Below are 27735 nucleotides of genomic sequence, written 5' to 3'. Positions count from 1 at the left end.
CAAAATACTAGATAGATTTATTGTAATGCATTTTATTCAGTTCTAAAACTGGGAGGTGTGAATAAGAAGAGGGAAGAAAACACATGGTCAGGATGACACAGTAGATCTATGGAAATGACTATGAGGAGATGAATCAGCAGAAGGACTTGAAAGAGACGGTAGAAGAGGCTGAACAATGGGGAACATGGGATTTTGTGGAGATTGCATGGTTAAATATACAGGAAAGGAAGAATAAAGACTAAACAACTAGAGATGTGGGGAAATGTAGCAACCATTTTCTCACCAAACTGAGGGATGACAAAGCCATGGATTAAAAAAAAAAAAAAAAAGCAGCAGTGTGAGGGAATTGTTATGGATGTAAAGGAAAAAAGTTAAGATGGTAGATGAAGAGACAAGTTTTGCTTGCATTATTGTGGCACAAACCCCCCAGTCTATGCTGAGGTGGGAGTGCAGCACAAGACAGATGTTTGTCCCTCAGAAGTAAAAAAGCCAAGTATAAAACCGAAGGCAACAAGTGAAGGCAGATGCCAAATTCAGGGAAATGTGAAACAATAGTAGATGGCACAAATAGTTGTGTAGCCTACACAGCAACAGACTTGTCTTCCAAGGTGTTTTCCGTGTTTCTTTTTCAATAAACATCATAGCAAAGGGGAGAGTTTGAGGGGGGATTGTTTCGTGGGCAGTTGCGGAGACCTGGTGCTAGGCAGAAGCAGCCACATGGAAAGAAGTCCAAAAGTGCCGGTGCAAAAATGTCAGGATGAATGAGAGGGACTGTCTGCATTAACTGACGGGAGGCAAGAGCAGTTTTGATAAAATGGATCAAATGGGTATGGACTGTAAAGTTAAAGTAAGTTAGCCTGCCTTTGTGCTAGGAGGTGGCAGACTGATGGCGGTACCTGAAGAGAATAACCCATCTAAGCAGTGCCTGCAATGCTCAGTGTAGGTGTAAGGAGGAATTAAAATTCATTTGTTGAGGCCAGAGAAGAGGATATGGCTGTAACCGGGATGTGAAGTAAGAGTCTAGATAATTTGTTCATGTAGATGGCTAGAAAAAGGTTTAGCTTAGATTATGCAAAAAGAATCTGCAAGTTGTAATGTATTCTGCCATCGGAATCTAACCAGAGCTGGAGTTAAAACAGAACATCATACAGTCAACAGGGATGGAGAGCTACTAGGTGAGGCCATGAGATGTTGGTTTTGGGACGGATTAAGCATAAGTAGGTGATCTGGCAGTCAGGATTGTGGTGCTTGTTCCCAACTGCAAATCAACGGGTCTAAAAAAATGGCATGTCTGTGGTAATAATGGAAAGTACAGTATTTTCAGTATTAATGGAAATAATTGCAGATTTAGCTGATAAGTAAAATGGATTATAATGCAGATGAAGTTTTAGCTGGAGTGACTACAACCTGAGTCACGTATAAAGGTACGATCCCTGACTTTTTTCTTGTAGCGATTGTATTTTTCAGAATAATACCTTCTGAAAAAAGTATAACGAATTCATTAGAAGTTCTTACGCTTTTTGCGGATTATAGATCTGCAAATTTTTAGCTGACAGGTTTGGGTGAGTGCCGTATAATCAATGTATATCTTACCTTCTTATCCATTCTCTTCTGTTCCAGTTAGCACCTTCTTCAGAAGCAGAAAGCCCACAACGCTGTTGTTTAAGTGTTTAGTCACTCTCTGTGCCAGAGTCTTTATCCATTGGTTTGTCCATGCATCCTTCCCATTCCATCTTAATTGCTGACGCCAGTGGCAACATCCACTCACAGTAAGAATACAGCTTTCATTGCCCGATTATTACTAGCCATTGAGTTTGTATGTGCCACTCAATTTGTAGGTGCCGATAACTCTTCCCTAGAGAGCAGCGTTTTAAAGAAATAAATATCCAGCCTATTAGAAGTAATGTAGAAATTAACTACCGTGAGTTTATGGTCGCTCTTGCAGATAGTTGCATTCAAACGCAACATGGAACAAGATTGTCTCAGCCACAAAAGCATACAGATTTGGAGTTTTAAAGTAGTAAAATGTTCTCAAAGTGTAAGTGAATAGAAGAGAAAAGTAACCCAATCCCGGCTACTCAGTCTCCAATGCAGTGAAGGAGTTCTTTGGAGGAGAGTGTGTCATTTCTTAGCACAGAATACAGCAAGCTTTGGACTTGGTGTTGGTATCAGTTTTTTGTTTAGTTTTTAAGTGCGGTTCTGTTTGTAACAAGCTGCAGATGGTTTTGTGGATTGTTAGGACGAGTGGCAACCTGGCCAGCTGAATTACTTTTCTCTGAGTGTACCAAGTGTGCATTTGAATTAAACTTCTAGAACTGATACAAGCATGCCCTCTCCACTGTGTAATGAAAACATCATTATCCTCCTCAGTCAGCATCTGTGTCAAGACTCCTTTATTTGGTTAAGAGATAGGTACCCAGGTTGGAGAATGGGAATGTCCTTGTCACGTTCAAAGCAGTAACTTTCCTTCATTTTTGCCTTATTTGTGTATAAGCTTTGGGTATAATAGGATAAACTAAAAGGTTTCCTTTAGAGACCTCTGAAAGTAGAGCATTTTAAAAGCAGGTAGGTGTCTCCACCCTACTTTTTCATGAAACATTTTACCCATTCAAGCAGACTTTTAAAAACAGCTTGTTTTGATAGCAGCCTGTTCTCCTGTGGGCCTTCAGCCTTTGCTTCCTGGCAGCACCTTTGGTGCGAAAAGAGAGTGATCAATTGGGAGACTATCAGTGCCAGCATGCATAGAGTGATAAGTTAACACACCACTGGGAATTTCTAGGGCCCACCAAGATACTCCACTTCTAATGTGCTAACAAGCTCATTTTTCTACCTCTTGCCTCTTCAGTTATTTTTTTTTTCTCAGAAGAGCTTAGAAGTTGAGTGCATCAGGCATAATGAAAAGCTCTGTAGGAGGGAGAAGCAATAACCCCATTTTTCCCTTTTCAGCCAAATAGAAAATTAGTTTCTGGTAATACACAAAGGCCAGTATTTTTTGTGCAAGGGGCACTGCTGTGAATCAAAGGACTCTATTAACTGCAGAAAATTCAGCAGCTGTGAATCTCCCCCAATGAAAAAAGTGCTTTTCAACAAGTTGTGAGATACATAGTATTATTTAGACTTCAACCATCAGTTTCATCCTCTACCACTTGTACATAGCCTCTTAAAAACTGTGCTATATTACTCGTGTCTGTTAAGGCTCAGTGCTGTGTTTATCCCCCAACCTAAGAACCCTTACAATGGGAGATTTTTGTATTTTCTCTTGTCCCAGTGCTCCTATTATAGCTTCTCCAGACTGAGACTTCTGCTGAGGTTCTTGGGATCCAGAAAGGATTTGGAACATGGCTTTTGGAGGAAAAATTGTTTCACTGTGTAACCGAGTTATGGTCTAAGGAAATGCGATGAAGATCATTTAATTCACTACAAGTTGTTTTCAAATAGTATATTCTCTGTAAGTTTTTTCTATTTAGATATCCTGCAAAATCTACTATAAATACTGTACAGAAAGCAACTGGAAAAAGGTTTCATGGGAAAAGTTCTGTAATTGTTGAAGTATAGTTTTATAAGCTGAGACAAAATGTATTTTTTCCAGCTTTAATAGGGCTAGGAATTTTATTGCTTATCATGACTGCAAATAGGATTGTTATCTATTTTAAATGTTTGCACTTATTAAGAATACTTACCACTTGTAATGCAGTTTTTATGTTGGGATTGCTAAAAAAATGTGTGTAAGATTAATATTATCCCCATTTCACAGGTGGTGAATTTGATCCAGAAAAGTGGCTTTCTCACTATCCCTTTTCCCCAAACCTGAAGTCAGAACCCAGAACCTTCAAGAAGCTGATTCTGAGCCCATTCCTCCACAACATGCTGATTTATTCTGGGGGTTTTTAGCAAAACAGAACGAGAGAAGGAGAAAATGAATCTCACTATCTACAAATAAACTATGAAAAAAAAAGTGTGCACAAGTGTAGATGCCACAGAAAATTTCTGATCGTTTTACGGTTCTATAAGATAACTGCAGCACATCCCCCTCATTCAACGTATTGAGTCCGGTTGGAGGACTTTGAAAGTTGCGAGAGAAAAGGTTAACTGATTTCTCAGTTCAGGAACTATACGACATGAAGTCAGCATGGTAGTTTTTCTTGATAATTGTATGTTGCTGCCTGCTGCTCTACATTTTGACAGCCATTTCCATAGTTGCTTTCATGAACAGCAGAAATATTCTCTCTTTTTCTCGCTCTGTCTGTGCTAACAGCACAATCAGGCCTGCTGGAACAAGGAGCCTGGAGAGGGTTCTTCAAGAGCAACAACACTTCAAGATACCAGTCTCTTGTCAATAATATCAGAGAGGGAGAACACAGGGAAAAGGAAGAAGTACAGTATTTTGCTGTCAGTGCCCTGCCGACACCCCGTTAGCCAGTATTTTAAGGTCCTGCGGATTCTTTACAAATGTTCTTGCTTGTTTTCATGGCATAATTGGCAAGGTGGTTTTCCCAATACTTAAATTTCGCTATGTATTTATCTTAACTCTGTGTGTGTGTGTTTAGGGATTAAGGAAGCAGTTTGTTACAGAAAAGTGCAAAATCATTTATTTTGCTAATGCTAAGGTTATTTTTCATGCTATGTCGCTTAAAAATTGTGACATTTTTATATTTAATTGTGGGCAGAGTACAGGCCAATCAGTTATTTAGAAGAGAGTATTTAAGTGGTTGTTGTTTGAAAAAAATTTCAGAAAACTTTGCATCAGACATGAAAAGATAGTTGAACTGTAAGGTTTACATTAATCATGTTTATCTTACAGTTAATATTACATCAGTGATTCAGATAATATTATAGTTATGTAAAGAATTAAAAGTAAGTGTGTACAGTCAGTGAAATATATGACATGTATTTAACAAAAACAGGAATCCTGAATTACTAGGCACTGATATCTAACAGTTACAGTACACGATGTAAATTCATCCTTAATTCTTGGCTAAACCAGTTATGAGGAGAGAGCTCGATATCTGCAAACAATTGTTCAACATCATCTAGAGCCTACAACATTTGAGGATTTTGCTGCTCAGGTTTTCTGTCCAGCACCTTACCACCATTTGCCCTCAGAGACAGGTAAGAAGTACAGTAAATAATTCCTTTTTTACACTCTTACTTGAAATGCAGTATCTTTACTTATAAAGACTAAAAATTCAGACCTCTGGACATCATTAAGAGTTACCATTAATTGGAGAAACTGTATGTACATATTTGAGAACCAGGGCAAAGTTGCCTTTAAATCTTTATTCTGTTGCCTGGCATCATGAGCCAATGCCTGGCATTAAGAGTTGGCAAGCTGCCTCAATTATAGCAACCAGACCCTGTATTTTTACAGTGAATTTTATCACATTCCCCTGTATAAAGTCTCCATGGAAGCACTGGTACTCCTTCATCTGGGCTAATTTGGGTAGATATATTATTTAATATAAAGTACACCTTCCTCTTAAGAGAGTTTTATGGCTCACTACATTTTTAGAATGTAAAGTTTTAAATTGGAAATCTGAGCGCCTTGCAATCATCCGGTTTGTTTCCAGGTTATTAGCTGCAAAGTTGGTTTTAAGGTCATTTCTGCTTTCCAGTAAAATACCTGTTTTATAAGAGGATACTGCATTTTCAGTTACTAATGAGAAAAATCAGTAAAAGAAAATGAGTAACTCAAGGCCTTCCTGTTCTGACATTTCTTGAACTCCTTATGATTATTTCATTATTTTATTTCCCCTCTTTTTAGATCATTAAATATCAGTTCTGTTTATCTGAAGGTAAGACAAAGTGTCCAAAAACCCCCTTTGTTCCTCTTACTTTTACTAGAGCACTAAGCTTGTAACCAAATTGTATGCGAACTTTCCTTGTTGCCCTTGTTCACACTAAAAAGAATTTCACACTGATTGAGAAATGAACACTACATCTTCTTAAAGTTTTAGTCTTTTACTAACCTCAGGTCTGCATGAAGCACTAACACTGGTTCTGGGATTAAGGTAACTAATGATAGAGACAGTTGTTGAATGAGTAACACTTTATTGTGTCGACCTTTGTTTCTCAGCATGACAAGTAGTGCTGGATGGCAGTGGTGTGTTTTGTACCCTGTACTGTCTTTCATTGATGTTGTAAGACATTCTGCAGTGATAACATAGGAGAGAAGGAGAAGAAGAATTTGTAACACTTGAAATTCCTGGTTCTGAAACCTTTATTTGATGATGAATAAATCAAAATGCTTCTGTGGAAAAGCTGTAAATCTAAATAAAATAAATTCTGTAAGAACAATTGGGCAAGTTGTCATCAAAATTTGTTTCCTAATCGCAAAAATAAACTCTAAATTATAGAAGAGTTGTGATAATGACTGCAGAAAGAATGACAGAGATGTTAAAACGTTGAGACTCCTTCACTTGAAAGTATAAACCATAAGTAGAAATGAGGTGCAGGTTCAAAGTCTAAGTGGTATAATAGTTATGCTAGTGCAAATAGTCAAGATGAGAGAGAAACAATTGAATGTAATTTAAAACTGATTAAATCAGTATTAAAAATAGTAATATAATTTAATGTATGAAAGCATTTGAGTAGGAAAAAATCTGTAACTAGAAACATTAAAAACAATAACCAGGGGTACCAGTCCTTGCCACATTTCCTACCTAATGCACTCAGTAAGTATTCAGACACTTTATGGCTAGCATATATTCTATATTCTAGTGCACTTGTATCAGTTCTGCCTGTTCGCTTTCGGAAGCCTCGTTCCAGGCTAAATCGTTCTGCCCTCTTCCTCTAGTTCATTCTTTCAGGGTGAAGCAAAGCTGCTTTTCTGTACTAGTTTGGTGCATCAGAGAACGCTGCTCTACAGTGGCAATTCCTGTATGCCTTTAAAAATTGTCCTAGTCATCCTTGGCATTCTCTAACGTGACCTGGAAAAAGATTATGATTTTTAGAAACTTGATTTTAGACTTAACGTTTCTATCAAATGTAACAATTTTCTGTGGGAATCTCGTTAATAGGAGCTTGTGATGTATTTCACATCCGCGTGTATGCGTGTGTGTATACTGTGAAACGTGATGTCTGGTCCTGAGGACCACGTTCTTCTGGACCTTGTGCTGTGCAGTGGACCTGACCAACACGTCAGTGTCAGGAGCAGCCAGGAGCTTCCTAGGACAGACATGCAGCACAGTGTGACCCGGCACCAGAGTCCAAGGACCTGTCCCCAGACCTGCCAGACTCTAAGCTTCCATGTCAGCCCAGGGAAGCGGGGGATGCTCTGGCAGTCCTGCTTGCAGCCTGGAGGCTGGCTGAGCCCTGTTCCGCCTGGGGCTCCTGCAGCTCGGATACTCGGCTCCAGGACAGAGTGCCTGGAGTAACACCACACCATCTGCCTCTAAGCTGACTCTGGAGGGCACAAATTCTAAAGCCTGAGGCAGGTAGAAATTTGGCAGTAATCTGCCAAAAAGGTTGCCCCAGGGCTTGGGGTTAGTCTGGAAACCACTGGTTTCCAGTTCTGGCGAAGGCAGACCTGTAAGCCAGGTGGCTACAGATGACCCAGAACTCTGACGGACCATCATCCCAAGAAAGAGTCCACCAGATGTGCTATTAAAAGATAGATACCCATAAGTTTCCAGAGTCCCTGAAACAAGCAGATTTCTTGAAAAATCGGTACAGAGCTCTGAATTGTGCCAGGATTGCACATAGGAGTGGCACTGGAGTCCTGCCTGGGAATCCACACGCACTCATCACCCCCAAGATGGCTCAGACAAAACCTTGCAGGCTCCCTGCCAGACATGTCCATGTCGCCTGAAAATTTCTGACCAGCTTCTAAAAATACATCACAATTATTTTTTTAAATATTAATTACTTCGTCTGTGTGTATTTTTAAAAGGAAAATTAATTGACCAGAAAAGACTAGAAAAAAATCCACATTTTAGATATTACAGACTTGATTCTTTAATTGGATTATGATCTCAAAGATTACAATTGCTGAATATGTTTAATTTTTATAAAATATTATATACCATTTCTTCTTCTAAGAAAGATCTATAGAAACTGTGAAGCTCCTACAGCCCATCACCAGGTGTTGTAATTTTGTTGTTGTTGGGGTCCCGTTGGCCGGTTTCAGCATGCCAGTTTTTTTCATTCGAGCTATGATAATCGGAGCAAATAGAGAGCATGCCATTTGGTAACAAACTGTTTCCCCAGGTTGAATTGATATTTTACCAAAGGCTCAGCCCTCAGCAGAAGCCGTTTCCTTCCTTACAGTGGTTGTTCTTCAGCACAATTGTGGCTGCTGCTGTTTTATCGAGATACTTAGTCTGCCTTGTCAAATTATCTGACAAGTCCACCGTCCCGTGTTTAGGAACCTGACTATTGTAGTAGATGTGTGCATTTAAAAAAAATGAGAGTTACCTGCACTGAATCACAGAATATAATTCAGTTGCCTCAGGATTTTTTATGTTGTGCTGACTGTTAAACGAAATAACTGCAAAGACTCTGTTAAAGGGAGTAACCCCTCCTACAGAGCGATCGAGCAACCCAGGTTTCTGTGACAGCAGACTGGGCTGAGGGAACTGTCAATGGTAAGCTCGATGATATTGAAGGGCGTATTGACCCCATAACGCTGAGACTCTGAGCTTCAAAATGTACTGACGGCTTGGGTTTGGGTTTTCTCTTATCTTTTGTCCCCTCTCTTCCTACTGAAAATTGTGCCTCAGAACAGTAAATCTTATCAATCTCTACATTAGTCTTTTTACATTAGCATCAGACTTTTTGACCCCAACAATCGTTCCAGTATTTTTCTGAGCCTGTGTTTCTGAGCCTTGCTCAGAACAATTCTGCTGCCCCGCTCCTGAAGTAAGTGGGATGCCACCGTACAGGCAAGGAGGCAGGGGGGTGTCGGGGTATCAGCACCTCAGCCGGGCACAAAACCCCAGCAGCCTGCATCTTCATCCCGCCTGCTGCTTGCTTGCTTGCTGTGTCACTTTGAACTGAGAATCTTTCTGGGACTGTGTTACCCCTTTGGGGGTGAGAGTGATGGTGCTTTTCTCACCGTAGAAGGGTCTGAGCAACATCTGTTGATGGTGCTGGTTGAAATTTGTGATTGGAAGTGAAGCTGAGATGCAGAAGCGAGGGCTGGTATGTCTGGCAGGGCCGGGAAGAGTTTCTCATTATCCCTTCTCCAGTCCAAACTTAGGAAGTGTTTTTTTCATTCCAAATCAGAGCAAAACCTCAAAACTTACTGAAATTTTCCCAAAATTTCGTATTGGAACAACTGAAGCTGAAACCTTACGTGTTAACTATTGTCCATAAGTCAACTGCTTGGGTGATGGTAAGCTGAGGCTCCTCAGCACTTTGAGGCAGTAAATTCAGTGTGGGCAGCTAGAAACCCAAACAGATCAACTTTCTACATTTAATGAAATGGGTTTACTGAAAAAAATAGAATATGACTGTGCAATTAAAAAGCATCCCATGATACACGCGAGGGGACAGAAAGAAATTATAATCCTGACGTTTTCTAGTTTCTGAACGTTTGGCTTTAGGAATTTATTGTCTTGTGACAACACTTTCCTTGTGTAATTCCTTCCATTTTTGTTTTAAGGCGTAGGGCAAAAGAGAAATTCCCTAACACTGATGAACAGCCACATGATTCATAAGCAAAACTGCAACCTCTAGATCCAGCCCCACCTCCTGCAGACTGAGATAGGGCAGTAAATGGTGGCAAGGGTAAGCTGTCTGATCTCTGCCTGAATCTCCGCTAGTGGAAAGGTTGGGAATTCTGCCAGTAGGTTTCACAGATACTAGCTGACCAACACTCATGTTTCCAGGCAGGTTCTGAAGAGCATTCTTCACTGGACGTGGACTCTGTTGCTCTTTTGCCATAAACTTCATCATTTTTGCTGTGTTCTTTCCTGTGTCTGGCTCTTAGTTCTTTCTCTCCTACTCAGTTCCAGTCGCCTAGGTCTTTAGACGGTCTCTTCCTCATCATCTCGCTTTGCAGCTGCGTTTGCAGTCCTTCTGCATCCACTTCTTGCTTCCTTTCCTCATCTCCCAAAATTAGTGAGAGACTTAATTGACTTGACTCTAGCAAGGCTCTGTTGAGCATCATGGATGACTTGGCTGGATTTGGACTGGAATTTGTAAGAGTGGCAAAGGGCACAAGCTGCACAAAAAAGATTGCCATCTTCCCTAGAGGTCAGGTGAGGGGCAATGAAGTATCTTAAAGGACCATCAAAATCTACCAACATGCACAAATTATATTTTCCTCTGTGGTCATTCTCAGAGATGGCACTCAGGAAAATGTTGACCCAGGCAACAAGGTGCGATAAAGCCAGAAGCACTGAGAGCAGCCTTACCATGCACCCTGGCTTACCAGCACCCTGTCAGTTCTGCTTGGTGAATTTCTCACCTCTTTGAAAGTCAGAACTGATGAGTGGGATGAGTCATGGCAATGCGTGTGTTATGATACCTCTGGATTCCTCCACCTCACCTCACTTCTAAGTCTGTGTGTAGTTAGGATTCTGGTTTACATTTAAATAGTTAATTTCCGAGTCAAACAACCAACACGCTATTAATAGGAGATCCTAAAATTTTCAAATGGAGGGTGAAAATGTCGCATTTCAACTTTGTTGATCCACCTCCTTGTTCAGAAGCAACTGAAATGGCCTTACATTACAGCCCCAAAATATCATAGCCCATCAGGTTATGATATTTGTCGCTTGTCAGCCCTAAGAGTTGAAAAATATGGATCACTTCCTGACATTTTTCGAACTCTTAAAAACCTCAACACATCTTATTTTACAGAACTTTCCGTTTCTAGGTCAGTTGTCAATAAAGCCTTCTTATTTAACCCTATTTTTATATTTTGGATAACTAAATATTTCACTGTCTAGAGAGAGAAAGATAATAACATTTTACAGTGAAGGTTTTAAAATTGTGAAGGGGAAACAAAACCTGCAAAATTTCTGTATGCCACATTTTATATCCACGTGTGTGTATGTGCGTATGTATGTATATATAGATATATATGCTTATCTAAAATCCAAAGAAATTTAGTTACTAATCAGTTTGTTGATTGCTGTCAGACCTTTAAATCTATTTTAAGTGCCGTTATTCTTCACTCTTCTGGTGTGGTATGTTCAGATGTGAAAATCACTTTACATGACTTCTGTTCTTCAATAGTTTTAAGTCAGTTTCTTTAAAAACATGGGATTACGTGTGAATCAGTGCTTCTGCCTGCAGGAATTGGAAGCGTTAATTTTAAGATACAACCAAAATAATACCGTAATTGAAATAACAGGGGGGAGGGAGGTGTTAAGATTGTCTTTATCCAACCCGTGGTAAAATTTCACACTAGGGTTTGACCCTTAGATGCAGACTAGCTTAAATACTCTGGGTTTTATTCTTCACGTGATTTCAGGTGTCTCATGTTGAGACTGGTTGTAATTTTAGCATACTTAATACTGTGAAACAGCTGGGGAGCAGAAGCCATATATCAAGTTGCCATTTGTTTTTCCTTCTCAATTGTGTGTATGTGTGTGAGTATTTAACTGTTTTCACAGACTTTAAGCAAGCATTTCAGACAATGTTTAGGATGTATCTCAGTTGCTATGAATAAGTTTGCTGGATCTGGATAATGTTATAGAAATCTTTTCTTTCTCTCTCCCTTCTTTTTTTTTTTTTTCTTGTAATGCTTAGTTGGTAAGTATGATGCTGGATTTCAGAGCTGTTGCTTCATTGCACATAACTAACTCATCACTCTTTTTAACCTGTAGCATGAGCAGCAATTGCATAATGAAATGCGAAATTCCGTTTTCTGTGCTCATCTGTTAATACCCTTCAATCTCTGCGGTTCGTGTCTCATGTCTCACACCTGTTATCTTTTATCTTTTCTCCTCCCCCTTCCTCACTTCTTTCCACTCCTTCCTCATCACTTCTTCATTCTCAACAAAGAAAGAAATGCTGTGATATTTCTTCTCCTTCCAAAACCTCCACTAGAAAGCATTGGCCACATCAAGGTAAAGGGCAAAGGCTTGAAACGGAAGGTCTTTCACGCTAGCTGTGAATGGTATGCTGTGCAAAACAACAACGGTTATTTTCTGTTCTCTAACTTCCACCATTTGAAATGCTTTAATTCCTTGTAAAATTAGAACAAGATAGAATTTCAGAAAATGAGAGTGCATGTTTCCCTGCCTGCCTTTTTGTATAAGGCATAGTGAGTCAGGCATTATTGTGCTTTTCCAGATTGTTTGGCCATGAAGTACCTAGTTCATGAACAGAATTACCATCACCAGCTGGGGAGCAAATAACAGCCCTTTCTCCTCCCTGTCACTTCGATGGGTTGTGTCAGTTTGAAAAAGATAGAAAGTGCTGTGCCCTCCCTCTGGAGCAGGCAGGTGATGGACCAGGCAAGGAGGACAGCCAGGTCACTAAATCACAGAGGTTTATGACAGTATGTTTTAAATGTACTCTTAGACTCCTTACCTGATGGCCTCATTTGATTTTAGAGGAGTCTTTCCAAATAAATTGTGATCGGTTTTGAATGGGTTTTGCACCCCTTATATATAAAATGTGTACTGAGGGGGAGAGATCTTCGGTTCTGATTATTGCATTATTATTTTAAAGAATTACCAGTAATAGCATGATGTGGAAGAAATAGCAAGTCATTTCTGGCTTACTGAAGTCAGCAGGGGTTTCCCCATTGACTTCTGCGGGACTAAGCTTCTGTCCGTAATTTATATGGGTCAGAAGCGATCGGTGGCCACTGAGGTAGTCGAGTTCAATCAGGCTGTCAGTCTCTGTAAATGGCTAATTAAAATGCCATTCAGTTTTGTGGATGTGAGTGCATAGCGTTAATTTTGTGCACACGGGAAGGAGAGCTTAATTCTCATGTCGTATTTTCTCCTTTTCCTTTTGTGTGCCTACGAGGGAAGATTTGGAGATGGGCTGTTTGTAAGGAGGAGCCCTGTCCTCCTGCAGCAAGGGCGCGGGGCACGCTGGAGCACAGCTCTGGGCGCTGGGCTAATGCACGACATGCCGTTGTCTCAAATTCATCTTGTTCCTTTTACAAAGAAACGTTAACGTATAGTGCATCCAGTTAGTAGGATCTGTTCAAGCTTCTGCCTTGTGGGCCCTGTAGGAATTTGCCTTTGGAAGCACCAACTAAAGTTGGGATGGGAGAAGACATCCTCTCCCAGCTGGCCCCTGATTCACTCCACCTCTTCAGCTGCATTCCCAGAGCTCCCTTCATGTGCAACAAGCTCTTAACTTTCATGTTCTCATTAAAGACTGGATTCTTCTGGGTTGTGTTTTGGATAAAGGCTCCCCATCCCCGCGAGGGAACTGGAGGTGCTTGCTCTCCCAGTTAGCGGGAGAGCATCGCCCATTCAGTGCTGCCTCGGGTGCTGAGGGTGAGGGGGGGTCTGCAGTCCTGTAGCTCAGTGGTTTCTGGCATCATTTCTCTAGAGGTGGGTTTGTGGCAGTTGCTAGCTCGGCGTGCAGTACCGTCACCCACAGCCGGTAAAGGGCTAGGAGAGGCTGTGGGAGTGACAGCAGCACTGAAATTCCTCTCTGCCCCTTCTGAAATAGATCCCGTGCTGCGAGTGCGGCAGGCAGCACTGACCTGTCTGGTTCTTGCTGTCCTCTGCAGGCTTCTGCCCAGAGACTCAGCCGGGAGAAACTCCAGCAGCAGCAACAGCACAGGTGGATGGAACAGACTTAGCCTCTCCAATGTCTCCTCGGACTAGCAAAAGCCGCATGTCCATGAAACTGCGCCGCTCCTCTGGCTCAGCCAACAAGTCCTAAGTGGCGAGATGCCTGCAGCTTCCCAGTGACCAGCGGTCGGCCACCCTTCCCGCAGTGACTCACCGCCTTCAATGAAAGGATAATGTCTCTAATCTGTGTGTGCCCATCCCCTGCATCCCCCTTTTCTGTATGTTTCTTTTAAACAGTGACACTGGAATTTTACTTTAATATTTTAACTTTTGGGTTTTTTATCAAACTCCAGGCTGACTTTTTTTTTTTTTTTTTTGGTGCAGTGCAGTGCAGTGCAGTTTGTCCTCTGCACCTTTTACCTTCCTGGATGATTGCGATATCTTAACAGTAGTCATTTTTAACGCTGGTTGATCTTGAGTCATATATGGAATTGGAGACTGCAGTTTGATTACACTATATTTATTGTGCCCCACTGCAATTTTCTCTGTAACAAAGAAAGAAATATGTACAATTTGAAAATGAATGTACAATTTTAAATTGAAGTTACGTTTGTAAAGTCTTTGTCAGATGTCACAATGTTAATGCACAGGATGTGTACAGATTATTTATGTTAAGAATAAAATAGTTCAGCGGGCTTTCAAGCATTACAGAGTCCAAACAAAATAACTTGCTCGTAGCACCAACTCTTTCTTCACGAAGCAATGTATCATTTCATTAACTGTGCAGGTGATGCCATAATCTATGCCAGAAAAAAACCACCACTGTGCTGAAATTCTACTTATGCTTGGCTTCCAAATATTTTTATAACGTTTGCTTTTCCAAGCGGTATCAATAGTAAATGCCATTGAGTTTCATGGGTTTTAGCCTTTATCACCAGGCTGCTGGGTCTAGAAATACATTCTTATTTCTTACATTAAAAAAAAAGGAAGGAAAAAAAAAAAAGGGCACTTTCCTGATAGAAATTCATTGCTCTGATGATGTGTACTAGGGAAGAAAAGGGAACGTGCTCCAGGAGCCTGGCCTGAAATGCTGACAATTCCAACCCTGTGAGTGCAGGTTAGTACACACGTTCCACCCACCCAGAGGTATTTTCCTACAGAAGATGAAATGCTCACATTTTGAGTCTGGCAAACAACAAAATGCTGTTAACAAAATGTAGCATGACATCAGTACTAACTGCATGTGTAAATATATCATATGGGCAACAATAAAAAGATAAATTATGTATCGTCATTGATGTAGTATCTACAAATTTGTAATGGTTGAAGAGAAGACATGCTATTTAATAAGACAATAAAATTATTCTTACCAGCTTTTGTATATTAGTCATTCACCTCAGCGATTAGATTCTTACTCCAATTTATAGAAGAATAGCATATTGCGCATGGAGCAGTTAAGTGCAATGCACAGCTTAGTTTTCATCAGTATTTCATAAGTACACATGAGTTCTTAGGAGCTCTTTCCCAACCCAAAGCAAGAATGCCATACTGAAAACTTTTCCCCAGATTTTGTAAATACAATACGCGTAGCTCCGCAGGGAACTCAAGAGTGCAGAACATTCCCGCCTGCAGGCTGGTGGTTTGAGCACTAACTGCAGGAGCACTTAATAAATAACTGTCAGGTTTCTGTGGTCCGGAGCCCTTCGTCTTTGGCTGCACAACTGGAGAAAGGAGAGCGATGATTTAAAAAAAAAACGTAGTGACCTTTTCCAGGGGAGAACTCATTTAACTGCATAAATGGGCACTTTTACCTAAGCGTCCGTTACCAAAAAATGATGGAAAAATGCACAACTTAAGATAATATGCTTTATTTCTGGCATATGAGAAGAGCTCGCTGCAAGTTTAGCCTCCTTCATCAGACAGCAAATCTTGGCTGCTTTAAGTTATATTGTATTAATGCATTTGTCCAGGTCCTGGAACTAAAACTAGGAAGTCCGTTAAGCACATTGAAAATAAAGCACTTATCGCTTGCATTCAGCCTTTGGGCATGATACACGTGAATCTTTTGTTGGGTGTAACAAAATAGAAAACTACAAAAATAATGGCCTTAGAGGATGCTAATCAAAAGATTGACATATTTTGCATGCTCATTTCAGAGTGTTAGAACAAAGACTACGGTCGGGATCAATTCTTCAGAAATCACCGGCTGAGCCACTTTGTCCTGCCGAATTCAAGAAAGGCATAAGCTTTGTTTTGAATCCTTTATTGAATTTGCTCCCCCTTATTTCTGGCCTCAACCTGCAGTCCCGTTTAGAAAGAAGCAGCGATGCGTGGCAAAATAAATAAATAAATAAATTAATAAATAAATACCGACCGAAATGTCAGTAGCTGGTACGTTTGACAGGATTTCCAAGCGTTTGGCCAGACTACCGTTAAAGCCAGGGAATACGCCCCTCGGGTTGCTTTGCCAAAGGTAGGTCTCGCTGGGGACAAGGGAGCCCGTCACCCGCGCACACGGTTCCCGCTGCCCCCGGGGCTCGGCGGAGCGCACGGCAGCGGTGCCGCTCACGGCAGCGGGGGGCGGAGGCCGCCCGAAAAGGCTGGGGCGGGGACCCGGACCCTGTGCCCGCCCGGGCCGGTGACCCGGGCCGGGGCGCCCCGACGGGGCGGGTGGTGCAAGGGGCGGCTGCCGGGGAGGCGCGGATCGCCGGCGCCCGGGAACGCGGGGGAAGCGGGAGCTGCGTACTTGGCTATAGATCAACACCTCGTATTTCAGTTAAGCTGACAGCACGAATAATTTTCCATACGTTTTGCTAGCTATCATAGGACTCGACATTGACTTAATATGAACATTTACCTTCTCGACTACCTTAGTACAGAGTACAGCAAACAAAACACCTCACAACAACCGAAATGCAGAAGCTCGGGGGCCGAGGCTATTAAACAAGGTCACTAGACCGGGCTCCTTCTCTCGGGAAAAATAATTCCCCTCCTCCGAACACGGCCCGCACCGCGGCACTGCGACCCGAGACTGGCCACGGACGGCGGGCGCTCGGCGGGCCCAGCCCCGGCCCCCCGGCCACTGCCCGCGCCACGGCAGATCCCGGCTGGGCCCGGGTCCCCCCGCCCGGCCGCCGCCGGCCCCGGCAGCGCGGGGCAGCTCCGCCTCCCGCCCCCGCGGGGCTCTCAGCGCCTGCCGCCGTGCCCGGCGCCGCTACCCACCGGCCGGGGAGGCGGGGGTCCGCGGGCGGCTCCTCCGCCGTGGTAGCTGCGAGTACGGCGACTTTCCATAGGAATTACAGCACGGACGGGACTCGCTCGGCTCGCCCGGGCTCCCGGAGCGATCCCATCGCGGGGGCGGCCGCCGGCCTAGCAGCCCGGCCGGACGGGCACCTGGAGCAGCAGGACCTGCCTGCTCTCCGGCGGGTGGCACTTGCTGGCGTGCCGCGCCAGCCCGGGCGCGCTGAAGAAGGTGGCGGGGCAGTGCTTGCAGGGGAAGCCCTGCCGCTCGCCGCCCGCCGCGCCGCCCTCGGGGGGCCCGGCCGGCGGCGGCGGCGGCAGCAGCAGCTCCTCCCGCACGGCGTGCCACAGCCGGTGCTTGTCCCTGATGTCCGCCGAGGGGAAGCGGGCGCCGCAGAGGTGGCAGGCGAAGGCGAGCTGCCCCCGCTCCGGCGGGCCGTAGGCGGCGGGCCGCGCCGCCCCGTGGGTGCCCAGGTGCTTGCGGAGGTAGGCCTGCCGCCGGAACCGCTTCTGGCAGCATGGGCAGGCGAAGGCCTCCCCGCCGGGGCCGCCGGGAGCGGGGCCGGGGGGGGCCGGGGCGCCGCCGGCGCTCTCCGCGCCGCCGCGGTGCTGACGGGGCGGCTGGGCCGGGGGCGCGGCGGGGCCGCGGGGCCGCCGCTCGGGGCTGTTCTCCTTGCCCGGCGGGGCGGCGGGGCCGTCGGCGCTGGGGCCGGGCCGCGGCTTGTGCCAGCGGCGGTGCGAGGCCAGGTTGGCGGGGCAGCTGAAGATCTTGTGGCACTCGGGGCAGCGGTACTCGACGCGCACGATGCGGGAGCAGCGGTGCTGGGCCAGCGCCAGCGGGTCCGCGTACTGCTCCTTGCACAGCTGGCAGATGAACTCGCCCAGCGGCGTGCGCCCCGCTGGCGGCGCCGGCCCCGGCCCCGGCCGGCCCTCGGGCCCCTCCTCCTTGATGCGCAGCCCCAGCACGGGCGAGGTGGTCACCTCGTCGGCGAAGCTCAGCTTCCGCGTGGCCTTGCCCTTCTTGCCCGGCGCCTTGGCCCGCGGCGGCCGCTTCAGCGCGGGCAGCGACGGCGGGGCGGGCAGCGGCGTGCGGGGCTGCAGCAGCAGCTTCTCGGCGGGCGGGAAGGAGGCGGCCAGGGGGAAGGACTCGGCGGAGGCGGGGGAGCTGAGGCAGCGCTCGAAGAGAGCCGCCCGCGGCCCCGCCGCGCTGCAAGGCCCCGCTGCCCCCCAGGCGGCCGGCCCCTCCGGCGGGGCGAGCCCGGGGCCGCCGCGGCCGCCGCCGGGGGGCCACGTCGCGGGGCAAGCGGCGGCGGCGGCGGCGGCGCCCTCCTCCTCCTCGCCCTCCTCCTCCTCCTCCTCCGCCCCCTGCCTACCGGCGGGGCTGTCCCCGGCGACGGGCGGCGGGGGCGGCGGCGGCGGGGCGGGCGGCTGGTCCCGCTCCGGATCCCGCTCCCGCGGGCGCGCCCGGTAGGAGCCGCCGGGGCGCCGGCTGCGCTTGACGAGGAAGCCGCGCGGCATGGCGGGGCGGGGCGGCGGGAGCGCGGCGGCACCGGCCCGCCCGGCCTTTATACCCCCGGCCCCGCTCCCGCCCGGGCGTCATCCTCCCTCCGGCGGCGGCGGCCAATGAGGAGTTGGGGCCGGCGCTGGCGGCGGGGGGAGGCGGCGGCCGGGCCGGGCCGGGCCGGGCCGGGGCTCCCCGCTGGCGGGGAGGGGGCGCTGGGGCTGCGGAGGCGGGGGACGCGGCGGCCGGCGGGGCCGGGGGAGCGGCAGCGTGCGCCGGGACGGGAGAGGGACCGCGGGCCGGGGGGGCGCCCGCGGTGGGTGCGTGTGCCGGAGCCTTCGCCCGCCGCCGGGGCCGCCCCCGTGGCTGGCGGCTGAGGGGCAGCGGGAGCTGGGAGCCCGCTCCGTCCTTCGGCACCGCCACAGCAGCTCTCCCACCGCAGCCGCAAAGATCTGGTGCCCCGGTGGGCTCCCGGTGGAAGAGCGGCGGGGCCGCTCCCGCTTAAGCCGCCGCATCGCCGCTCAGTGCAGCGGCTGCGGTCCGCCGGCGGCTTCACCCGTGGGTGGCTGCACAGAACTGCAAGAGGGCCCAAAGCTCCACACACACCCCCACACACCCACACCCGCACCCCCACACACCCCCACCCCGCCCCGGTGCAATGCCCGGCCCCTTCGTGAGTGCCGTGAGCCGGGGGGCAGCGCGGGCACCCCGAGGCAAGGCAGTGCCGGTGCCGCCACACCGCTAATGGCCCTTTCGGAAACGCCGTTGCGTGGGTGGGGAGCGCGGTGCCACGGCGGCGGGGAGCCATCCGCCCCCCCGCCCGTGCCCGCAGCCCCTGTGCCCCCGGTCCCTCACCGCGCCCGGCGGGAGGCAGGACGGCGCTGCCCTGCCCGCAGCCCGCCCGCTCGCACGGCGCACAAGATGGCGTGCAGGGGACAAGGACCACGCTGGAGCCTCCCTCCATCCCTTCCCCAGGGACGGACACCCCCGGCCCCGGGCGCACGGGCGCACTCGGCGCGGTGGGAGCATCCCCTAGCAGGAGAAGCGAGGGAGCACCGGGAGCAAGGGAGGACCGGCGCCTCTAGGTCGAGGGGGCTTTCCAGAGGTGGCAAGAAAGGTTTACAGCCTTGGTGCAAGAACAGAACCTGCCCCACCTGCTCAAAACGCTCAACCGCTTGTCTGTGTAAGTGCTCAGATTATTTTTGCTTAGCAAAGTCTTAATCATGTTTTACATTACTCTCCCATTTTCCTCCATTTTCATGGTTGCACTGAATTTTAGATTAGATTATAGGCTCTGCGGGCTAGAGATCACCTTTTGTTAGTACAAACCGCTGTAACTGGGGCCAACTAGGCGCACTGACTTGCTGTGTGATTTTTGCCCAATATTTGCGTTGACAAGTGTAACTGGGACTTCCCAGCTACATTTCTCACTGAGTAGCTGGATCTCTGCTTACAGACCCACTGGTTTGTACTGTCCCTCCAAGCCATACCTAAATAGTCTTTCCAGTTTCCCATTGCAAGCAACGTTCCCATTAATATTTCATTTGCTTTTGTCACGTTGCATAAATAGCCTGTGGGAGGAACGTCCAGCTCCGCTTCTGTCCCAAGGGGTGAGGAACCCAGCGATGCCTCTCCCGACAGAGGAGGAGCAGGAGGTGAAGTGCTGGTTGGAAAGCAGGTGCACTGAGCACCTTTACTGGCATTCTGAACATTTTTCCAGGAAAAGCCGGAGGCTGGAGTTGTGACGGGGAGTATCTTCAGGCCCCAGTGCCATGGTCTGACATGGCCCTGGGGTAGCTTAGAGCCTCCCCTTCCAAAGTGGCAGAGGTGGAGTCACTGCTCCACACCCCCACCTGCCGCCGTGCCTGCCGTGCCCGCCGCGCTCCTCCACTCTTCCCCGTGATTCCGTGGGGCCCTGTGCCTCCCCTATGTGCCATGTGCCGCAGTGCCCTCGCAGCGCAGCCTTCTCATAGCCTTCCCCGCCTGCCTCCCAATTATCGGTTTCTGAGGTGGGGCCCAAAACTGCGGAACCCATCATCCCGCCATTGGTCTTGGTGCAGCACGTGCCAGCACCCGTGGATCTTTAACAAAAACCACAGCAAAATTGCTTTGGGATTCAGATTGTTGCAACCACCTTGTGCCTTGGTGGTCTCAGTGAACATACTGGTTTCCCCAGGCTGCCCCTGCCCCAGTGCTGGCTCCCAGTGCCCAGACTCCCACTCGCAGGGTCGTTATTCTACGATTGCAGATTATTTTCCCTCCCTCCCCACATTCACAAGTGAGTTTAACCATGGGGACCAGCATTACACCCAGATCTTGCGTCTTCTAAGCTTTCCAGACTGTTACATGGGTTTGTCTTCTTGCCTGCAGCTTTTATTCCCTCCAAAAAATGGTACAATTAGAAAATTCAGATAATTTATAACAATATTTACCAATTCTGTGTGTACACACATCCTGTAGAAATTTGCTGGATTTTTTTTTCCCCATTGACTTATTGCATGCCGCTAGTCCCATCACGTAGCTGAGAGTGCAGCACTTAACCCGCCTGAACATCATACACCAGGGGAACTTTATTTAAGGTTGAGGCTTTCCTAAGCGAGGAACTGAACAATGTCATTGCTCCTGACCTTACAGTGCGTTCTCTGCAGTCTGATAAAATCAGGTTGGACTTGATCAAACCTATTGGCCACTTAGGTATGAGAGTCATCCTTAGATGACCTTAGATTAACCAAAGTGTTAATCCCACAGTAAATAGGAAATCAAACTTCCAGTAGTGGGGAACTGGCAGGCTGAGAACAAGAGGAACCAGTACATCTTCTTACATCCTTTGCCTCCTCGGACCATTCTCTCCATTCTGGCTGGGACTGCATGCTGGTGTGTTAGGGAACGGGAGCGTGAGTGGTACGGCACTGCTCTGCCTCCCTTTTGGCAGAAGCTTCCTGGTTTGTGTGAGGGGACCTTTACCCTTGTACACTCAACTTTACTGCTAAAATAAGCCTGTGGGATCCATTCAAGCCTTGTCAAGATTCAGCAGCCAGACTCAATGAAGTCAGGGTCAACTTCTTGAGGACCTTCCAAAGCAAGGACCAGGCTTCAGGTTCCTCTAGATACCTTCACCTGTTGGAGCAGAGAGCTCCTGGTGCCTTCCATTAGAGATACGGTTTAGTGGTGGACTTGGCAGTGCTAGGTTAATAGTTGGACTCAATGATCTTAAAGGTCTTTTCCAACCTAAATGATTCCATGATTGTGGAGGATGCTCCATCTGTTTGCCAGGGGCCTCAAGAGTACAGCACCAGCAGCTCATCACCCAGGTCCTTCTCTGTCCCAGCGCCCTCACACCGCCCAGGGACCACAATCTGTGGCTGCGAGGCAGGAGTCCCGTTGCTCCCAGCCCCAGCCATGTCTCCAGCAGAGCATGAGGCCAGCGCTGGCTCCTTGCTGGTCACCTGGGAGCCTACGTGGACACTGGAGAGGAGGTGCAATGTGGTCCCCAATTAAAAGGTTGTCAAGCAAGCAGGCAGCTGCATTTGATGTTTCTGAACAGTCTCGGGGCATAAACAGCGAAAGGAATGTATGACAGCAATCCCGGCTGGGAGGGAAGAGGTCTCGAGTGAGGTCTGGTTCTCAGAGAAAAGCCTAAAAACTCTTCTGGGGGCTGAGGGGGCAGAAAGAAAAAAGAAAAATGCCTTTGGCCACTTAATAAAAGAAAAAATAACCACAACTTTAAAAAATAAGAGTTAAAAATAAAATAGAAAAACACTATAAGCAAAGGATTAAAGAACATTTCTCTCCTTCATGTTTCCCCTCCCCACCACAAAAAAAATTGTTGTGGTTGAGTTTTTTATATTTCAGAATTTCAAATAAAGTTGACTTTTAAATCTTCCCCCAACATCTGGTTTGTAATTAAAGGAGCAGTAAATGGGAGGGAGACAGAAGCCGCCTCAGAAGCCTGTCCTTGATACATGACTGTCCAGCAATATAGCTAGATGAGCGATACCACCCCCAGGCTCCAGCACTTACACAAACAAAATCCAAGCTGTTTTTGGTGGCAGCACAAGCCATTTTATCTTCCCCCTAGAAGGAAGCTGCCAATTATCTTGCTGCAGTTGGGGATTTGATGCTAGTGACAGACACTGAAGGAAATATCTGCATTATGAGGATATGGATTGTCTAATATAACTGACCTTGCTGGTACCTTAATTGTGTTTCGTTTTACCTGAGGACAATCTGCCTCGAGGGGAAAACGATGCTAACAGCTGCTGTTTTCTTCATTGCTCAAATATTAACAAAAAGCTTTCTGTAAGAGAAGGTAGGAAACACGGTTCTGTGAAGGTACTCAGGCTAGAGGGATTTGAAGACACTATGGAAATACTCAACCTTCCTCTTTTTTCATAAATGAAGTGATGCTGTTAATGTCGCCATGCTGCCATCACTAAGCTGACATTGAGAGGACAGTGATGCTGCAGCTCAGGCCCCTGCTCCGTAAGTACGCAGCAGCGGGAGGGCCAAATGAGTGCTCCCGCGTGTTGGGTTCTTCCCCATCTTTGCCTGCATCAGCCCATCGCGGGGACACCAGGTCCTCTCCAGGGAGCAGCCTGGCATTCCCAAACTCGTACAAGTCATCCGAGAGCCTCGATGGGACCGTTACGACTTTTGTTATTTCATTACAGATTTCAGCTGGATTTTGGCTTGTACCTCACAGGCTGAAGCCATTTGCTATGACAGATTTGCCTGTAATGGAGTTATTTATTGATCTCCCCATGTCATAAATAGGAAGCTTTGGCTTCCTTTGGCATGAGATACTCGGCAGTCTGTTTCCTACAAACATCATTACATGTTGTAATTCACTGAAAAAGATACTCCTTGTACAGAAAGGTCACAGTTATTAATTATATTGAATAGCAATAGTGGCTTTCAGCGAGGCAGAGTCGCAGCTGCACTGCGTGCAGATGTACATGCAGATAGGTGAGCAGTTCTGCATGCGAACAGAGCAAGGAGTGAGGAGGCAAGAGGAGGGCAGCAGGAGGAAATGAAGCTTCTGGAGCAGTGTCTACGCTCCATGCCTACCTCCAGTAAAGTTCAGGCAGGACAGAGACACCTGCAGTTTGCTTAATGTCCCAACAGGGCTCAATCCAGGAGGCTTTTGGAGAGCAGAGAGCAGGACCAGGTGAATCGCAGCCACACATACTTTGTTATGGCCACACTTTGCCTTGCTCTTCTCTGCTGGTGCTGGAGCACGTCCAGTCCTGCAGGAACATGGTTCAGGGAGCTAAGCGCTCAGGAAAATACTTACCTTTTTCTTCTTTCTGCTCACCAAGAATTTTTTCATGCCCCTGTGCGAAGGCCAGCTTCCTCCATGAAACTCCTCTGGTTCGGAGAGGCAACAGGCAATTCTTCCGGGCTGTCGCTCAAGACCTTTCACAGCCCCTCTCCATGGCACCCTGTCTACTTCTCCCTCCGTTTTCTTCAGGCCCCACTGAATTCCCACTTCCCTGGCCTGCCCAAGCTGCAGGTAGCTTCTGCCAGAAGGATTTTATTGCAGCTTTGCTTGCCTATGCAAAGGAATGGCAGGAATTATTGAGGAATAAGGTGCAGGCACATCCTGGCCGCTGCAAAGCAGATGGCAGCGCAGGAAAGGGGCAGGTGGAGCGTGGGAGGCAGTGGTAAGGAAAAACTGTGGCAGGGAATGGGGGAAGGAGAGCAAACCAACAGAAAGCTGGCTAGAAACAACTGGGCAGAGCAGCACCTGAAGAAACCAGTAGGAAAATTGCATTACAAGGAAATAAGCCACACCTGAGCTGGGTGCCTGCCTCTTACAAAAGCGAGAAGGAGCAGGACAGCTCCCAGAAGGAAACAGTGCTTCATTTCTGTGTGGGGAGTACGAAGGGGCAGGGGCAAAGGAAAAGCAGCACTGACCAGAGACCTGCTGCTCTTTTCTGAAAGTGTGCCTTTGGCCTCTGCAGTCAGCTGCCCTGCTCGTCCCCAAATGAGACCTGGCAAATGCCCACCGTGCGTGAAGCTTTGGAGGGACGATGCTGCAGCACTGGCTCTCAGCAGATATACCAGGCTGGAGACTGCCCATCTTTGCTGGGTCATCACCCAGGGGCAACGACAAAGGGCTGTGCTGGCTGACGAGGTCGGAGAAGGGGAAACGCTGCGGTGCCTGGGGATATCCCGCAGCCAAAGCTCCTCTTCAGCCCCGCTGTCCTCGCCGGGAGCCAGCGCTCGCCGCAGAGGGCAGTGGCGGCTGGGGGGAGTCTCCTGCAGAGCCCGAAGGGAAGAGCGGCACCAAGCTGAAATCATTACCTTTTGCAGGCTGAAAAATCAAGCATGAATCTCATTGTTTTGAAAATATTTTTTTCCGGTTAGGACTTGGCTCTGTTTACTGCAGAGTCAGACAAAACACAGGGGACTCAAAACCAGCATCAGGCTCTAAGTACTGCAAACATAAGTGATCCCTAGCTGTTGCCATACAGGATTCTCCAAATACATCTGTTTTGCTGCTTTCGTGACATTTGATTAAAGTCTCGCTATCCTGACTATTAATTAAAGCACTTGGAGGTGAGGCCCAAATTTCACTTCCCCTCCCAAGTTTGCCAGCTCCATCCTCCTCCTCCTCTTCCAAATATGTTTTGCTATAAATTACTGGCACCGTTTCTGTTGATAGTCAACATAATCAAACATTTGTAAGCATGCTGTCTCTTCAATCTGTTCAGTTGATGCACTTTACCTGATCTTTCATTAAAGTAATCAAAACACTTGCTGTGCCGCGTCTAATGAATGTTGCATGTATGATTAAGTACTTTCATTCATATTGCAAGTTTGATTTAATGTAATCTGCCTTTCAGACAGCCATTAGCCTAGCTCCTGCGTGAATTCGATTAATTGGCTGAATTCTTCCAGATGTCCATTAAGTATTACAGGAATTTCTATGTAAAAACAGCAGGGACCATCTAGCGGAGAAGCAAACAATGATATGTTATATTGCTGCCATGACTTACAAAAAGCTGGATTCATTTTCATTAATAAAACATCTGTACTCCTGCACAGCTGTGCATCAAGATGCATTTATTTTATATGTTTATTTCTCTTATGACTATAAATAGACAGTTAAACAGAAGCACAGTATGTTCAGTTGGAAGATACACAAGCAGAACTGTATCAGAAATGAAAATAGCAATAAAGAATAGCGGAGTTGGGATTTAAAATAAGCACTGGGTGTTGTAGCGAACAAGGCAGTGACTCCTATGGCTGTGTGGTATTTCTTAGTGTAAAGGCACTTTTCTTTAGACCATTATGAATCTGCAAAACAGTCGGCTCTCGGGCTGAAATGTCCTGTGCCCAGTTCATGTTTACAAGGCTCATCGCACCTTTAAGTGGGAGCGAAAATGCAGTTCAGCATTTTTAAATGGCATAGGGTAAAGTGAAAAATTGCCATTAAAATAAAAAAGCCTGATAAAGTTTTCCTTAATTCTCAAAATGGGGGTTTTCTCCCCCTCCCCACCCCCCCTCCAAGCTGTACTTCAGGAACGAGTAATTTTTTTTCCTAAAAAGCAAAGCCCCAGAGCCTGCTGTGCCCAGCCCCTGAGGGGATGGCGGTGTTTCGGGGGATGGGGCAGATGCCTCCACACAGGGGTGTAGCTCCCCTAACTTTCCACTGACCTTCTTAGATCTAAGAGCACCTTTCAAAGGACCGTGCAAGATGCCAGGGCCTCCTCACCCCTTTCATCCCCCCTCCCCTCCCAGTACCCTGTATCCTGGGAGATGGGAACATCCATGGGAATGAGCCCATGGGGCGAACTGGAGAAGCTTGGCAGGAGTTTGACACTGACCCCGTGGCCCTGAACTCAGCTCAGCTTCATTTTCCTGAAGATGCTGTACGTTCCCTCGGAGTCGGGGAGCTGTAGGGCTAGGTCTATAGCACTAGGTCTATAGCACTGGGCTCTGCTGAGGCAGAGTCAGAGGAGGGGAGCAGAGCTGCAGCACTGCAGCAACAATGCAGCTCTTCCCAGTGATGCTCGGCCAGGCGGCTCCGGCTCCCCAGGGCACCACTCACTCAGGGAAGAACCAAATCTTGCTCTTCCCTCTCCTCCCCGGCTCTGTCTTTCCCAACTGCTGCTCAACCTTAGAATTGTGTTTAGTCCTTGACGTACCACTCCCCTGCTGGGGAAGTCACTGCCGCTTTCCACCATGTCAGGATTTTACCCACTGCCCCATCCAAATTAGCAGGACCGGGTACAAGCCAGTTCATTTTCAAAGGCTGTTTAGTAGATGTCAACTTACAGGAGACAGCTGAAAAAACATTGTTCATCAAAACTTGAGCTGTACAACAAAAGGAATTGAGATTTTCTAAACTGTAACTCCTGATTTCTTCCAACAGAGTCACAACGCTGGCTAACAGCTTGCTTGTTTATGTACACGTTCTCCTTTGGTTTCACTTCTTTCTCTCTTTCCTGCTTTCATTGCTTTGTTCTCTGTTATCCCCCTACAGCAAACATACCCGCAGAAATCCTGTGTTATTATGTTATATAATAGATTAATCATACATTATCGATATCAATTGTTACATGATATTATTATCTACATTCTCTGTATTCTGCTATGAATAACACTTGAAGAAAAATTTTCTACCATAGTTGTGCTGCGAGACCTTGCTCCAGTACCCAAATAACCTTATAAAAGTACGTCCCTATCACACCATTGCAATGTCCTCGTGCCAGTGACAGGGGAAAGCAGGACACAGGCGGTTGATGACTACCCCGATCCCTGCTGCAGAGGGTTTCTCAGCAGGGAGGGCAGCAGGCTGACTGGAGCACGGGAGCGTATGCAGGACGAGCAGTAGGTGAGACAGGCTTTCCTCGGCGCACCGCAAGCAGCCTCGGCAGCAGCATCGGGAGAAACGCTTCACCCCTTTGAAACGAATTGGCGATCTGGCTGTCCATGCAACAAAAGCAGTTCCTAGTTTTTCACACAGAAGAAAATGGTGTAAATACCATGTATAGGTGGCTGATCTAAACGTGAAATGCAGGGAAGCAAACCGAGCCCTTGCTAGTTTCCAGTGCTGTTTGTTTTTCAAGGCAAACGTGGAAAAGTCACATCTTCTTTTGAAGCCCAAGAGACTGAAAAATTAAATCAGGGGGCTTTGTTATTGATGTTTTTCTAATATAAATGTTTTGAAATCCCTGCCTTTCATGTGTCTCTTCTTACAAATAAGCAGAAATGTGTGATGAATCATCTTCTCTTTTAATTCCTTTAATAGATTCTTATCTCACCCACTACCGTCTAAACAATTTTTGTTTCTGTAACAATCCCTTCCTCAGTGGTAAATATTGCTCTCAGACA

At 47.2% G+C, this 27735-nt stretch overlaps 2 protein-coding genes across 16 annotated transcripts in view; one reads left to right on the top strand and one right to left on the bottom strand.

Moving 5' to 3' along the window:
* RALGAPA1 (Ral GTPase activating protein catalytic subunit alpha 1) overlaps nt 1–14946 on the top strand; it is a 132801-nt gene extending 117855 nt beyond the window's left edge. For 6 of the 15 annotated variants that reach the window (XM_037393396.1, XM_037393392.1, XM_037393395.1 and 3 more), the window contains 3 exons: nt 4985–5109; nt 11953–12067; nt 13649–14946. In XM_037393396.1, coding sequence (XP_037249293.1) covers nt 4985–5109; nt 11953–12067; nt 13649–13745 — 337 coding nt within the window. In that variant the 3' untranslated portion in view covers nt 13746–14946. Of the gene's footprint in view, nt 1–4984; nt 5110–5761; nt 6298–11697; nt 11701–11952; nt 12068–13648 lie in introns of those variants that run through there. The other 9 variants (XM_037393402.1, XM_037393404.1, XM_037393407.1 and 6 more) reach the window with 8 other exon arrangements.
* Nucleotides 14012–18410, bottom strand: INSM2 (INSM transcriptional repressor 2). The gene is made up of 2 exons (XM_037395128.1): nt 18266–18410; nt 14012–18175 (listed from the first exon to the last, which is right to left on the bottom strand). The coding sequence occupies exons 1-2, from the start codon at nt 18408–18410 to the stop codon at nt 17022–17024; spliced, it is 1299 nt and encodes a 432-aa protein (XP_037251025.1). The 3' UTR covers nt 14012–17021.
* Between the last annotated feature and the right edge of the window lie 9325 nt (nt 18411–27735).

Source organism: Falco rusticolus, chromosome 7, assembly GCF_015220075.1.
Source record: "Falco rusticolus isolate bFalRus1 chromosome 7, bFalRus1.pri, whole genome shotgun sequence".
Taxonomy (NCBI): Eukaryota; Metazoa; Chordata; class Aves; order Falconiformes; family Falconidae; genus Falco; species Falco rusticolus.
This window is presented reverse-complemented; position numbering and strand designations above follow the sequence as displayed.